Raw genomic sequence first — 17,268 nt, forward strand, 5'->3', positions numbered from 1 at the left:
CACCAGTCTTTTACAACCCCTAAGCCCACCACAGATACCCAGTGGGGCCTCCACAGTGGTGGAGGCAATATTAAGCAATATTGCCCCCTTATGACATTACTGTGGCTTAAAGAAAAATCCAGAAAATGCATCTGCCCTCTAGGCTATTTTCACTGACTGTTCATAAACATGTATAAACTCTTCTTAGAACTATATATAATTAGTCATAAAGAAAAGTTTAGAAGTGACTTAATCTAGGGGATGTTAAATACATTTATCACAAGAAACTTTCATCCAAAGAGAATCTTATTTTACATATAAATATGAATAACATATAGATCACCATCTAAAAACCACCAGCCAAACCCAACAACCTCAAGGAACCATATTTTGCTTTTAATATTAACCTGTTGCTGTTGACCCAAGAGACTTTTGCATCTCCTCTAACATATATATCTCTGCCTCTATATTGTGTACTTATACTCTTATAATACAAGAAAACAAGGAAGGTAAAAACACACAGACTTCCCTCAATATGACAGACTGTTATTGTAGAACAAAATCTTTGTGGTTTTTATCAGTCAATTATAACGGATGCTTAATCTTCATTTCTAGAAAATATCACCCATCCCTATATGTACTGGTAGATTCTTGATCAAAACTGTGCATTCCATGCTGTGGACACAGTCACCAGAAAAACCTTTATTAATCTAGTAATCTTCTCAGTTATCATTCACAAGAACTGGCCATACTGACAACCACTATGATTCACTGGATTAGCCCCACATTTTCTAAACTGTGTTCTACAAAAAAACCTCTTGAAGAAGTGTTTATTGGGTCCCCCATTCGTCCACAAATAAAAGATGCCCAATGAAACATAATCCTTAAAATATTGTATTTTTCACTCCTCTCATGAAGATTTGCAAAATCATTAGCATATTATGGGCCTGACAATTCCTGCAGCAAAAAAACCTATTTTACATATTTAACATACTTTCCAATGTGATTTGAGCAGAAATATTTTGAGTACAGGGCCCACACTTACATTCTACAGAACGGTGTTCTCCTAAGGAACTATTATTTTAGCCCACACCACATAAAATGACATTCTCAGAGGAAATTTTGGTGCCCAGAGCCAAAACAAAGGAAAGATTCAGAAATAAAAACTCATTCAACAGCACAATTAAATATGCCTTCATACTAATGAATTATCTGCAGAATGTTTAATAGCATAAAAAGGAATATAACACAATCAATCCTGGTTCTCATACAGTCAGTTATTCCCATTCTTCTTCTTTTTTTTTTCTATTATGTTTACTCACCAATGGTGAGAAATTATGCTTAGAGAAGAACACTTAGCTATGTCCACCCTTGCAATAACTCTAGCACCACACAAAGATTCTTGGTCTATAGTTTTGGAATAACTGGTCTAGATCACAAGAATGGCACTGTTTTCCACAACTCAGATGTCTTGTTTTGGTTTGTTTTGTTTTCGTTGTTTTTCTTTTTTTTTTTTCTCTGTGACAAGTTCACAGCAATCCTCACACATGGTTCATTTTATGCGCACAATACCCAAATAAAGGAATCTCTGCAATAAAATAAATCAAAGATAAAGCTTTACCACAGGGTCATTTGCTACACAAATTCATTTAATAAAGCATATTCTACAGAACAGGCCCTGAACTCTGTAACCATTGTAGTCTACTTTCCACCTGATATTTGGACTTAACTCTTGGATGGATTTTTAGAGTCAGCATGATTGGAAAACTCAGTAGTATTACATTAAATTACCCAAATTGTTGCTTCTTTTAAGACAAATTTTGGTTTGCTTAGACTCACACATGCATACATACACTGAACATGTAGCAGAGGGTGACACATAAAATTTGTTTCTTGTACTCATTAAAGTTACCAACTGGTAAGTCTTATTCAAAAAGTTAAAGTTAAAAAGAACAGGGATGTTATGCTGAACTAAGTAACAAATACTTTATATGGAAACATATACATATCATATATACATATATATCAAACACAACCAGGATTATATAGCTTTAAACCATAGACTTTCTTGTCCTTTAAAGTCAATCCAAAATAAAAACAAATGTATTTCATATCACAAATCATAGCATGTGGATTTAGCAAATATTTAACATAAAAGGAATTATTTAGTTGTAAAACGAGGATAACTGGGATAAAACAAAATAATGTTGTAATCAATAGAATCCACATCCTCCTTCAGATTGACTGCAGAAGCACAAATTAGGGCATTTAAAAAACTGTGACATTCTCACATCTTAATTTTGTTCCCATTAACCTGAAATGTCAGATCCATGCACTGTAAAAGTTTTGTTAATTGTATTAATGTTTCTTTGTGATGCTTAAGTTTGATTGAAAAATGAAAAGAGAAATGGGTGCCTAGGTGGCTCAGTGGGCTGTGTCCGACTTTGACTTAGGTCATGATTTCACAGCTTATGAGTTTGGGCCCCGCCTCAGGCTCTGTGCTGACAGCTCAGAGCCTGGATGACTCTGTCTCTCCCTCTCTCTCCCCCCCTCTAACATAAAATAAACATGAAAAAGAAAAAGAAAAATGAAAAGAGGGATATATGAGTTAGTGCTTACAAATGATTTCTACTACTTGATGTGGTCTCCTGATAACAAGGAATAAAGGAATTCTACATCCCCAGCCAGAAAGATCAGAAGCTTGACTTTCCACTGAACTGATAACACTGAGAAAATTGCCGAGAGGTGAGACCTATCTTAGTCTTTGTGTTCCAAATTTTGCAGCTAAAGAATCTTCTTAATGGCTGGCATAAATGGTCCAGAAGTAAACTGTGCTGGAAAGCTAGCAAACAATAAAAACCACTGCAGCCTCACTGTACTACTGACTGGCCATCAGGAAAGCAATGCAAAACCCAATGAATGCTTACATAAAAACAATCAAAACTTCTGTGGCATATAAAAAAACTGAATCGACATTTGACAAGTAGACATGAAACTTTGAGTGCAAAAAAGGCAGCAATGATTGGTGTTTAGATTATCTACACCAACCCTTACAATACTTTATTCTCCTTTCTACTCTGAACTCAGCATAAAAGCTCTCCAGTAAAAAGGGTAACAGCTATAAAATACCGTATTATATTCTGTACAATTATACAAATTCTGATCAAATTAAGTCCCCTAAGGTAAAATCTCTATACATCACATTTATCCAGTAAAAGCTTCTTCTTGGCCATAAGCCCAAATTTTGAGTTACAAAAATATTTCATTGGAAGGCTACATATCTATTTATTTATGCACTTATATATTTATTCATTCATTCTTCATTCATATACTGTCTTTCAACAAATGTCTAATAGGTGCCTCTCAAGTGTCAGGCCATGCAAGGACTGTCCATAGACACAGTTCTGCTTCATGGAACTTATAGTCTGAAAGGCTTTAAGCAAATAAATACACCTTAATCATATGTAACACTGTAATAAGTGTTACAAGCAAATAAGATTTCTTGCAAAAGTAGAATGGGAAGATCAAATTTAGACAATGAAAGTCACAGAAGAAGGTAAAATCACATGTGCTCCGAACAGAGGATATTTTGCTGCTCCGTAGCATAAGGTTGAAAAACCAAAGACACAGAACCAAGTGCCAGTTTTGCCATGTAGTAAGTTAGTGCTATTCCTAAGGTTGTTTCTCTTCTGAAAAGTGGAGATGAGGTTAACACCCATATTACCTACTTTACCAAGTTCATCACCAGGTCTGAAGATCAAATATAACAGAATACTTGAAGTATTTCATAAACTGCAAAATGTGTAAAACTGTTAGTTATTTCCCTAAGTTGCATCTCAACATGTGTTATAAAATTATTTAAAGGATTCCATATGGTGATAGGCTTCTTATGCAATGACAGTATGCATGATACAATACAAAACCCATATGAGAAAGAAAGATTCTGCTACCAACAGAAGAAAACAAGAGTCATAATAGCAAAGTCAAAAGTTGAATCCATATTGCTTTACTTGCAAAAATCAGAAAAATCTTTATATGTAAATAAGCATATTCACACCACCAATTCAAGCCAAATACTCCTAAGTGCAACACACCATACAAACCCTGAACCAGGGCACATGCTCAAATAAGAGGTGGTTCACAACAGAACAATGTGTGTAAGATCCATCTTTTAAGAGATGTAGCAACATAAGCTTTACAACCTCCCTGAAGGAAAACACAGAAAGCATTCTCTTTGCATTCTCAATACCATGCCTTCCAATATTAAACACAAACCTCCCTTTGTAAAAAGCATATTATGTAAGGTATTATTTTCATCCATCTCTGAAGTTCATTATATGCTTTCTTATCAGTGCCCCAGCATTGATGTATGATCATAGCTTATGCATGAAACATACTGCCAGTGAAAAGTAATGTCCTCAATAAACAGCCTTACCTCCAAAATGCAGCAACCTGGAACCAAATGCCAACACACTCTGTGGACCTCACCCCTGGAGTGCCTTCCATGTAAGCAGTTTTCCAATCCCAACTGGGTCAGAGAAATACTTTTCCTTTCTGCTGAGTCATCCCCCAGCTTACTTTGTAATAAGAGCATTAGCACATTTCCAACCTTTAAGATGCTAATAACAATTAATATGCAATTAATATGGCCAAGGACTGGAAAAATTAGTTAATGATAGCTTTCTATCATGTGTTTGTGTAGCTGTGATTGTCTTTACCATGATTTTCTCTGTAGACCTTAGCCCTTTGTGATTTAATACTTTGCAATCAATTCTGTAGGGCATCTGGAAAGCCTTCTACTATTTTACTGAGTGTTAAGTGACTTGCCTAAGACTAGATGTTCTCACAAACCTGAAAATAGAACCCAAAACTCCAATCCCATTAGGCTCTTTTCAGCACACTACCTGGACTCCTGGGATTCATTTCTTCCACCTGAGATTCTAGCACAGTAGTGGACACTGAACTCAGATTCACCATTCACTATTGGCAAAGAAACCTCTAGACTCTGAAAGGTGGGAGGGCAGATTGACTAACATAAATTGGACAAAAAAGCCTAAAAGCTGAATTCTCCAGACCTCAGACCCCACTTTCTCTGAAAAGGGGAAAGACAAAGTGATAGTGCAAACGTTTCTGTGCATGTGTACATGCGTGGTTTTGTACTTGAATGAGACCTATGCATTTTACAGTGAGGCAGCTCCAAAGCAGCTTTTTGAGATGTGTCAAAACTACGTCGTGTACAATACTTATTTTACACCTAGACATTTTTTAAAAAGTGGATTTTGTAATAAGAAAATGCAACAAACAAGAAAGGAATACAATAGAACTAGAATAATGGATGAATATACATCTCATTAAAACTAAGGATACACATTATATGTTACTTAAAAGGAACTCATTATATATATCTATATATATATCTATATATATATCTATAGATATCTATCTATAGATATATCTATAGATAGATATCTATAGATATCTATATATCTATAGATATATAGATATCTATAGATATATATAGTTTACATGCATGATAGCAGAAAAAATTAATCCTGTAGTTACATTCTCATTAGGATTAAGTTATTTTTAATGGACTAATTAAATATAAAGTAATAACAAATACAAGATAAATCCTAAAAATTACTATTAATACTACTAGATTTTGAATCTAGTGTTACATCCTCAATACTTTAAAGTTAATTAACTAAAAATTAAGTATGTGTAGTTTCTCCTCTAAATTACTATATCAAATAATGGCTTATTCTATTAAAAAAAAGAACTTGTGACTACTTTAAAATACTGTTTCCATTTTTTAATTTATTTTTAAGAGTTATAGAATTACTTCATTCTCTGAGTAAAAATACTGTTTTGAAAATAAAATTTTCTAGTTGTTTTATATATTTAATATTTCTTTATGTTTCCTATACTTTAATTTATTCATATTTCATTATTGGTACTCCATTTATTCATCTCTCCATCTACCTATTCAACACATGTTTATTATACACTGGGACCAATGCTTAAGCGTCAGAATTATAACAAATATATATAAAAGTTTTCAGTCAACACTGTTCTTTCACATATACAATGTCACTTAAAGAAATATGTAGACTAAGTCTAAATAATTTCCTAACCATACATAATCTTAAAAATATATAAGAAATTTTAAAACAAAGGCTAAGAGAAGCAAATGAAGTTATAGAAGACAAAATGGTCTTCATTTGACTGCTGTTGAGTCAGCTAATTTCTTAAAAAGTGCATGAAAAGAAGAATTGGAAGGTTGGGGAAAATGTAAATGTAGAATATATTTTCCATGAAACAAGTTATAGCAAAATAATGTTAAATAGTAAAATACTCAAATTCATTCTTAGAATGGCTCTACAAAATACCAAAAAGCATGATACATGCACACATGTATATACACAAATATGTCTATTTATTTGTTTATTTGAGGACAGAGGTGTTCTTTGGAGGCAGGATCTATAGGCACTCTCAGTAGATAAAGATTGTGCTTCACAACTGTTTAAAAAGTAACAATATTACTATTATGCAGTGTATAGTATTATTCTTTCCAATCACTCGCAAAAGCTCATGAACAAGTACATATCTGTCCCACATTGAGATACACATGCTTTGTATATTCTTATTTGAAACATTAGTAAATTTATTAAAATTTATTTCGCTAAATATATGTTTTCAAAAATATATCTATGAAAAGAAAAAGAAAAAAATCAAGGAATAAAACTTCCATGATTTATCCTTAATTTTCCTGTAAATTTTGCTTCTGCTGAGACATCCTCACTCTTCTTTTTAAATTTATATTTTAGCCAAAAGATTCATCTGAAACCACATCTCAAATCATGTCAATCACCTGTTTAAAACATTTATGGAGTTACTTGACAATCAGCATTTGAAATCGGCATGGCAGAGCAGAAGGTAAGTGAACAGGGGTTTGTATCACTTTTCCAATTTTATCTTTTGAATCTCCACTTCACAATCTCCTATCCTGCTCATCTATCCATCCATACCTTTGCCATTTTTCTTCCCTAATCTAGAACACCCTCCTCCATCTATGCCTGTTGCAATTCTACTCCCCCTACTTATCCAAGAAACTTTCCATGTCAGAAATAATCTATCTCCCTCTTCCCCAGTATCTCCCTCCTTCTCTCTTCTTCCTTCCCTCTCTCTCTTCCATATGCTCCTTTCTTTTGTTCCTCTAATGAGACTGACCACATCCTACGTTTTGTTACAAAGATTTGACATATCTCCTGTAATAGCTACAAAACCTTTAAAACAAGACCATTTGTTATTTAGTTTTATTACCTCACAAAACTTACTTTTGTGTGGCTAGTAAGGGGATTAAAGAGGCTCATAATTGGGATTTATATTTTTAAATAACATGATGGAAAGATGGTTCTAATCTTATGCATTTCTCTGCTCTTTCCTTATAAAATGTGAGCTCCAAAATGATACTTAACCATTGTTATATTTGAAGTTTCTTTAATAATAGATCAAACATCATAACTATAACCATGAGCAAACACGTTAAGGGAAATCATATTTTTTCCAGCATACAATTTTACTCAATCCACTTGTTGAGGCTATTTCAAATGCGAAGCAGTCCCATCTGTCCAATAGCCTACAGTAAACTTATGTTTAGAGAGCCACAAAAATTACCATGATGAGAATGCAAAAAAATTACATACAAGTATACTATGGCTATGTTATGCAAAATTATTGACTTTGGGATATAAACTAAATTAAAGATTATTCAGTATAATGGCTTGTATCTTCAATTTGTCTTTCTATTATTAGGTCCAGAGAAAATTGGGACACTTCAATTTATGGTGCATGATTATTGATGGAAGTTTTTACAGGTGCCAAATATCAGCATGATGACAACTGGATAACTAAGTTTAAAAATTAACTCAAAGAAAATGTGCAGTGGTCTGCAAGAACATTCTCCTTATCCACCTGGTTGTTTTAATATTGTATAGAGTTCTTAAAGGGCCACATCAATCTATCTCCTATGTCATTTGACATCCAATATAATGATTTTGATATAATAATCCACTAATTATTCAATTATCTTGTTTAAAGAATTTTCTCTAGACGATGTGAAATTCTCAATTAAGAAAATCACAGATTATGTCAACTTGTTCCTTTAAGATCATAAAGCATACCTTATGAACAGGAATATTTTTATAAAATTATTTAAAAAGTAAAACATATGTAATGTTAATTTTTAATATTATGTATGTAAAGTCATATTATTTCTGTGTTTCTTGCTAACACTTTCATTATTATAATTCCTTGTACAAAAAATGTCCTTAGTAGTATACATTGAAAGAAAAGTGCATTACTTTAAAATCACATATTATAACTTAAAAACTTTAGGTTAAGAGTGAAAATTTGATGAAATTAATTTTGTGTGGTCAAAGATAACTTCCTAAAAAATCCACAGTAAAAAATATTTTTAAACATATCTTGCTAAACAGTCTATGTAGTTTATTTGTAAATGTTTGTATTTCTATAATTTATTGTGATATTTCCTAAAATACTGTCCACAAAATAGTGCTTCAAAAAAAATGTGAGGCACTAGTTTTAAATGCAGACACCCCAAGATTCCACTCCACGGTTGGATCAGAATCTTTTGGAGTGAGGAACCTGGGAGTATGCATTTAAAACAAGTTTTCTCAGGTACACCAGACTTGAGAAACCTACTGGGTCTATCTGAAACCATGCCTCATTATATTCTTAATGTTATGTTAGAGTCAGCAAATGGTTTTTCCCCAAAAAAATATTCTTTCCAAATGCTCATTCTTACAATTTCTAAAGTGCCACTCAACCGAAAATCAAATGTTTCCAAATCCCAGAATATTTCATCTCAATTAACAAATGAAAGGGGTTCTTTTACTCCTTATTCCCAGTTGTCCTAGTGTCCTGAGCAAAAAAGCCCATGACACCCACTTCGCACCTCAGGACACGGACCTCCGGTTTCCACAGGTTACAATAGTGATTCCCGTTCACATTAACATAGCTTTAAGTGACACTGGGCTCACTAGCCTTCGACTCTCCTGGCACAGCGGCCCCTTCCGAAAGCCCGCCAGCTGCCCAGGCTCTCCAGTTCTCAGAGACGCCTGGCTCTGTCAGCACCTCCGACAGCGACTGGCGGAGCGGGATTCCGGGTTTCACTGTCCAGGAGCCTGCCCTTACAAAAGCCACTGAGACCAAGGAAACTGACCCGAGATACTCTTGAGTACACAAATCATTGCCCCTCGTTCTCTCCAGCTGCCAGCATCTCTTTCCAAAAAAACAACAAAGGAAACCTTAAGTACCTCTTACCTAGAATATGAGCCACCCCCACAACTCGCCTCTCTTCCCTGGTTCCCCAGCGCCTGTTGCTAAGGAGGCGAGATGGCACTAGGGAAGCCTCAGGCCCAGGTGACAGACCGCTGGAGGAGCTGGGAGCACGAGGGCTGCGGTGAAAGCCAAGCGCTAGGCCGGCTTAGGACCCCTTCCCTCCGCAGGAAGGGTGCGCCCTCCGCACGGAACCGACGCCAACTACGCCCCCCGCGCACACCGGGAGGGTGGAGGGAGCCGCACCAGCGAGAGGCTGGCTCCCGGAGAGCCGCTCCCTCTGCGGGCCAGGGAAGATCGGCCCCGGCAGAGAAGGCCTCTGGCCCAGTACTGTGGGCCCAGGCAGTGGGGCAGGGGCTCGGGGACAGCCCTGGGGAGGGAGGGCACTCACCATGTTGACTTCGGAAACCATGTCTATGCTGGCGATATCGATGTTCATCCCCACGCAGACCGGGGGACCTGCGGGAAGAGCACCACACAGAGATCAGCCAAGCTCGGGCACGGGGTGCGGGTGGCACTGAGGAAAGCGGTGCCCACCCGAGGAGAGGTAGCAGGTGAAATACCTCCCACCCCCCCCCTCACTCCGCCGCAGCTCAGCTTCAGCGCCCCCCACCTCCCTCCACCACCCAGGCCGCCAGCGCGGTGGGTCGCGCATCCCGCAGCGGCCGCGCACACCCCACTTACCCCCGAAGTCGGGTCTCAGGCGAATGTCGTAGCCTTTCAACAGCTTGTCCACCGTCTCCTTCACAAAGGACATGTTCCCGGGATCGTTCACGCTGGGGGAGGGGGCAAGGGGCACAGAGAGCAGGGTCAGGCGGTGGCTCACCCGCCAGGGCCCGAAGCGTACACCCGCGCGCCCTGCCCGCTGCCCGGCCCGCTTCCCATCCACCCACCCGCGACCCTACCTCTGGGCGCAGCACACCACAGCCACCAGCACTGGGGCCGAGAAAATGCCGAAAAGCCTTCCTCCCGCAAAGCCCCACATCCCTCCGCCGCGCCCCGGCACGGGGGAGGGGGCGCCCCGCCGCCGTCGCGACCCGCAGCCGGGGCTGTTCCTGCTGCTGCCGCCGCCGCCGCCGCCGCGCTGGCCCTAAGCGGAGGAGGGCGGAGGGGGAGGGGGAGGGAAGGAGGGGGAGGAGCGGGCGCGAGGGGAGGAGGAGCAGCAGGCTGGGGAGCTGAGGGAGGGGGAGGAGGCAAGGCGAGCCGGAGGCGGAGCCCGCTGCGCCGAGCACCCTAGCCTCCCCCGCGCTAGCCGCGGCTGGTGGCCCCGGCCCTTGGCACTCCCTCCCGCCTCCGCGGCTGCGGAGCGGGACCTGGAGCCCGGCCGGGGACAGCAAGTAGTAGCCGCGGCTGTGCGGCACTGAACAGGGCCGGGCTCGGCCGCGAAGCCAGCTCCGCCGCTCTTGCTGAGACCAGGCGAAGGACCGACGGCGACACAGGCAGCAGCGGTGAGGGAAACGCCATCCGCTTCCCCCCGCCCCTTTCCTGGTCCGACCCCCTCAACGACCCCCGCCCAGCTGCGACGCAGGCCAAGAATCAGTGGGTGCTGTACAGTGCCTGTGCCCGCAGGTCTGCGCGCTACAGCGTCTGGAAGGAGGCTGCGGGTCGGGGGAAAGCCCCCACCTCACCTGCGGGGCTCAGAGCCTCGAATCCCCAGAGTCCAGAAGAGCCAGATGGGCAGCAGGAGAGCCGGGAGCCTGGAGCACATGGCGTTGCTCCTCCGACCGAATCTGAGTGGGATCGGCTCTCCCCCACAGCCACCCAGCATTCAAACAGCGACGCGGGGATCCCCGCCCCTGCCCCCACCCACGGGCTTTCCCTCCTGACCCATCATCCAGCCCCTTGCATGGCGGCCGGATTAATTATTTATGCACCATAAAACCATTTTTTAAAAATCTGTATGTTAAACTATTCCTCTCACTTCACCCCTGAACATTTCATATGAGCAATGGGCCCTCCCTGCTCATATAAATACATTTATGATGAATGGTAAAGAGAGGCCTGATCATGTACACCTTATTAGCAGTAAGGTAATAAGTAAATTGGAGTCCAAATCAGACCTGGAGACCCTGGACTGTTGTTCCAGGGTTGGGAAAGTAACTTGCCTTTTCTGGAGCAGCCTGGAGCTGTCCGTGGTTCTTAATATAAAACCATGTGCCTAAGGGGTGTCTGTTCACCCATGACCATGGGTTGCATATTTTTCTTTAGTAATAATCTTCAATAGTTTCTCTGTGCCTCAGACTTCCAATATTGAAGAAGATGGTTACACAATTCTACTTGTGGTTAAAGAACAAAACCTACAAATCAAGTTCACTTTTGTGCTTGATAGGCTTTCTTGAGCCATTCCAGGACTTAATGAATGGCTAATAATAGATACCTGCTTTTCTGTATTGACTTATTTTTTTTTTCTGTAAAGCTTAAAGTTTTCTTTTCTACTGTCAAGACTTTATGTAGGTAAATATCTAAATCTAGACCTTAATTATCAAATTGGCATGTTTCTGTGCATTAATTTTAAATATCATTGCCTTTTAAAAAATCAGCAATTTTATTTTTGGAGCAAAAAATGTGACTGCAGTACCTGAAAGGTTGATATTAAGATAGGTTAAGAGATAAATATAGCCCCCTAATTGTTTTATGGAAAAGTCTGTTCACAACTACTTTGTGTTCTGTGTCCTGTTAATGTGCAATGGAATTATAAGAAAAATGAGGTCTATGTTATCATACCTTCCACTCTACATTATGTTTTAGTCTATGTCTCCTATTTGCATATACCTCTTAGAGAAAGGCCCTGCTGGGGATCACAGCTATAGAAAGTAAACAATGAGAATAAGGTGTTTGAGTACAGCCAATAACATAATAAATATTATCCCCCTTTCTACTACTTTTATGTTCTAAAACTTGCAAAACCACATTACAGATGCAATTGCTATTTAACTGTGTACCACTTCAGATATTGGCTTTAAGCAGTCTCTGAGGTTCTTGCCCTTATTTTTCACCACAGTTCTACTTTAGCACACAGATGCATAAAAGCTCTGATCAGCTTTACCAGAGAACAAACTTACATCCATCACCTCGTGTCCACATTCCTTGTCTCTCACCTCCTACTTTCAAGTTTCTCACTTGACAATGAGGTCTAAGATGCTACAGGACCTTCTCAGTACTCACATATGTGCAATCTGAAGTTGCAGGAGAATTAGCGATTCATGGGGTGGAATTTGACAAATGGGAAGTGGGAAACAGGTAGATAAATAATTTTCTCTTTATTGCACCTAAGAAATATCCTGAGATGCAGCAGTAGCTCCTATGTTTTCTCTCTTCTTCCATGCCTTCACTCCTGTTTTCATCAGTATTACACACTCTTGTAAACTGTAGCATTTACATTTTGCCTCAATATGTTTTCTGGGGAACCCAGGCTAAGTCATCACCAATTGGCAAATTACTAAAAATATCACCTAAAATGATATGAAGACAAAATCAAAGAGAAAAATTGTGGTGAGTGCATGCAGGTGCAATCAATGTTCATGGGTTATAAGACTCATAATAGTTGCTGCCCAGCTTGCACTTACATAAACAACAGAGGCTGGACATGCAGCCACTGGACCCACCCTCCTGCATCAGCTCCCTCTCACATAGCCATTTTGGAGGGTTGGATGAGCACTGAACCCCAAGCACCTCCATCCTTTGACTCTTCTTGCCAGGATTCCTGAAACCAAGAATAGTTACATATCTTTACTAGGTGGTGGTAATGTATTAGCCAAACCATCAGGAAATTATTGATTCACTTTTCACTTTATTTGCTACTGAAAGAGAGAAAGGAGATGGGGTTGCACAATGCATACATTTTCATGTCAGAAGAAAAAGGAGAGGAATGCCATTTTTTTCATAGTAAAGTGGTTATAAATAGACTGGAATAATATTTAGGGGGTCCATAAGGTAGGAAGAAGGAAGAGAAGAGCATCACATGATCACTTTATCTGCTCCATATTTGTGCGTTTTGGCTGAGCCATATGCCTTTCACCAAATTGTCTTTTGTTCAGACATAGTTGCATCTTATAGAGAATCAACCTGGTTGTTTAAATAGTATAAAATCTTCTGATAGTATATTTTAAAGCTCTGTGAAAAATAACTCAATTAATTGGAGGTAGAGCATATGAAATAAAGTGTTAAATGTATAGTTAGATGAGTTTTGACAAATGTATTTCAAATGTCATTCTCATCACCCCCAAAATTCCCTCTCAGTCCTTAAACCTACATGTCATTCATAGGACTTGTAGACACGCACTGACCTAAGTTCCATCATTACAGATTTTTTTTCCCCTAGCATTCCATATAAGTTGAGTTATGCAGTATATGTTATTTTATGTCTGGATTATTTCTTTTACTACACTGTTTCTGGTATCTATACATGCTGTTGCAGACCCATAGTTTATTTCCCTATTTTTTAAAGTTTATTTATTTATTTATTTATTTATTTATTTATTTATTTATAGAGAAAGGACGGGAGGGGGGCAAAGAGAGAGGGAAGGAGAATTGAAGGGCTCAATCGTACAAAATATGAGATCATGAGCCTAAATCAAGAGGTGGATGCTCAAATGACTGAGCCCCATAGGCACCCCTATAGTTTGTTTCTCTTGACTCCTGAGTGTGTTCCATTGTATAGCTATTCCACAACTTATTTATCCATTCATCTGTTATTGAGACTTTCCAGTTTCAGCTATTACAGATAAAAAGTCATATGCAGGTCTTTGTATGGGTATATGGCTTAATTTCTCTAGTGTAAATACCTAGGAGTGTAATATCTGAATTGTATATAAGCTAATGTTTAGCTTTATAAGGAACTACAAAATATTTTCCAATGTAATTGAAGATTTTATATTTCAACAGCAATGCATGAGAATTGAAGTTGTTCCACATCCTTTCCATGTATTCTTTTTTTAAATTTTTTAATGTTTTTATTTATTTTTGAGACAGAGAGAGACAGAGCATGAGCAGGGGAGGGGCAGAGAAAGAGGGAGACACAGAATCTGAAGCAGGCTCCAGGCTCTGAGCTGTCAGCACAGAGCACAACGCAGGGCTTGAACTCACAGGCTGTGAGATTATGATCTGAGCTGAAGTCGGACGCTCAACCAACTGAGCCACCCAGGCTCCCCATTTCCATCTATTCTAGCAGGTATATAGTGTATGTAATTGTGATTTTAATTTGCATTTGCCTGATGACATGTAAGTATACAAATAAGTATATTTAATTTCATAGTGACAACTCATGTCTTCTTTTTGAGTATGTAAGATTTTACCCACTTTTAAATTACATTCCTTGTCTTTTTTTATTGAGATGTAAGAGTTCTTTATATATTCTGGATACAAGCCCTTTGTCAGATATATTTAATGTGAATATTTTCTCCCAGTCCCTGGCCTTGCTGTTTCACATCTTTGATAGTATTTTTCAACGAAAAGAAGAACATTATTTAGTTAATAAATAAATAAATTAATTAATAATAATTAATTAATTAATAATATATATAATTAATATATAATATTATAATTACAATAATATAATATATATTATATTATATATATAGTCAATTGACAATAATATTGACAATAATATAATATAATATAATATAATATATAATATAATATATATAATATTATATACAATATCATACACATACACATAATTAATTACACAAATTAATACACATAATATATTATATATAATATATATTATATTATATTATATTATATTATATTATATTATATTATATACAGTTATATATAAATATATAATATATATTATATTATATATATAATATATTATGTGTATTAAATATATTCTATATAATAATTACAATATATATTTAATATATATAATTATATAAATTATATACATAATTAATAAATTAATTAATAAATTACAAATTTCGGTTTATAATCTTTCTCCTTTTTGGTTCATATTTTTAGTATCCTCCCCAAGGAATCTTTGCCTACTCAAAAGTTATGATTTTGGGGGCACCTGGGTGGCTCAGTCGGTTAAGTATCCAACTTCGGCTCAGGTAGTGATCTTGCAGTTGGTGAGTTCAAGTCCAGCATCCAGCTCTCTGTTGTCAGCCCAGAGCTGGTGGAAGATCCTGTCTCCCTCTTTCTGCCCCTACCCTGCTCACATCCTCTCTCTCTTTCAAAAATAAATATATTTTTTTTAAGTTATGATTTTCTCTGTGCTTTCTTTAAGAAGTTATCAGTAATATTTAGATCTATGATATACTTATAACTATTTTTTATGGATGATGTGGATAAGGGTAAAGGTTCTTTCACTCCATATAGCTGTCTAGTTGTTTCATCATGATTTGTTGAAAATATTATTCTTTCCCCACTGAGTTCCCTTTGTATTTATGTTGCAAATCAACTGATCTTATATGTGTGGACATATTTTTGGACTCTATTTTATTTAGCTATTTCATTGACCTATATGTGTATTCTTTCACCACTTCCATCCTGCTTTGATTAAAGTAGCTATAAATTAAATATAGAAATCAGGTATTGTAATTCATACAATTTTGCTTTTCTTCCTCAAACTGTTTTTGGCTACCTAAGATCTTTGCATTTTTATAGACATTTTTGAATGACCTTACTAATTTCCAAAGAGAAGCCTCATGGGATTTTAATTTTTTTAATGTAAAATATATGGGTGAATTTAGGGGAAAATAACATCTGGACAATATTGAATCTTCCAATCTATGAAAATTCTATATCTCTTGATTTATTTAGACAATCTTTATTTTTTCACAAAAATATTTTGTAGTGTTCAGTGCAAAGGTCTTCATTTGATTCACTAGATTTATCTCTAAGTATTTCATATTTTATGCTATTATAAATACTATTTTAGTTTCCCATTGTTTATTGATAACATATAGAAATATAATTGATTTTTATATATTGAAATTTCACCCTAAAACCTTGCTCAATGCACTCATTATTTTAATATAATTTATTTTTTGTAAATTTTTTAAGATTATATAAAAATTATGTCATCCTTGAATACAGACATATATATTCTTCCTCTCCTATTTTACAATGTAAAATGGAAATGGTGAGTGGATGTCTTTGCTTTATTCCAGTATTAAGGGAAAAATGTTTGTTTACCATTAAGTATGACATTAGCATGTTCCTCTTATATTTTTTCTGTTCTCTCTACCTTTTCTTCTTTTCTTTTCTTTTTTCTTTCTTTTTTTTCACCTTTGTGAAAACTTAAGTCTGAAGAGTAGGGCAGGACAAAGTATGCATCTGTCATAGAGTACAATGCTTTTAAGGCTCTGGCCTAGTGTGTCAGAGACCAGGAGGAGGTTATGAAGTTTCAAGGCTGGAATGCGTGAGAAAGGTGTGTTTTTAGGTTAAAGGCTTAGTTTGGAAGTCACAGCCAAAGCAAAGTAAGGACAGTATTACTGGGGTGGGATACCCTACTGGGTGTCATGGCCCATGGAAGATAAGAAGGCAAAGATGTGGACAAAGCAGCCCATGTTTGAAATCAGAGCCAAAGCAAGGTAAAGCCACATCTCAATGGAGGTTGATCTACTGTGGTAGTTGGGGTCTCAGAGGGTGAAGATAATGTCCAGGAATGGGGTGTGAGGCTCTTAGCCCAAGCAGAATGAGGAATGCATCCATAAAAAGTGAGCTAACCTAGAATAAAGAGTTAGAGCCCAAGAAGTGTTAGGACAGCATTCCCAAGATGGGCATGTGCAAGGTGAGAAAATGATGGGCATCTATGCGCTGTGGAGACCTGTCGTGGAAACTCAGAACTTGGGAAAAATGAGGAGGACTGCTATGCACTGGAATGGCCCAAAATGGGATTCAGAAAATGAACAGAGAAAGAAGAATGTATGCCGGAAATTTGGGTAGGGGCAGCAATGGGAGATTGGTTACATAGTGGGACAT

The 17,268-nt window shown here is 37.8% G+C and overlaps 1 protein-coding gene across 2 annotated transcripts in view; it reads right to left on the reverse strand.

Annotated features, from left to right (window-relative positions):
* The window catches only part of GABRB3 (gamma-aminobutyric acid type A receptor subunit beta3), a 245,304-nt gene extending 234,197 nt beyond the window's left edge, over positions 1-11,107 (reverse strand). Inside the window, exons 1-3 of one of the 2 annotated variants that reach the window (XM_027067866.2) lie at positions 10,968-11,107; positions 10,024-10,115; positions 9,731-9,798 (exon numbers count right to left, since the gene is read on the reverse strand). In XM_027067866.2, the coding sequence (XP_026923667.2) occupies positions 9,731-9,798; positions 10,024-10,115; positions 10,968-11,107 (300 nt within the window). Of the gene's footprint in view, positions 1-9,730; positions 9,799-10,023; positions 10,116-10,244; positions 10,438-10,967 lie in introns of those variants that run through there. The other variant, XM_027067867.2, reaches the window with a different exon arrangement.
* Positions 11,108-17,268: the final 6,161 nt, after the last annotated feature.

This window comes from Acinonyx jubatus, chromosome B3 (genome assembly GCF_027475565.1).
Source record: "Acinonyx jubatus isolate Ajub_Pintada_27869175 chromosome B3, VMU_Ajub_asm_v1.0, whole genome shotgun sequence".
Lineage (NCBI taxonomy): Eukaryota > Metazoa > Chordata > Mammalia > Carnivora > Felidae > Acinonyx > Acinonyx jubatus.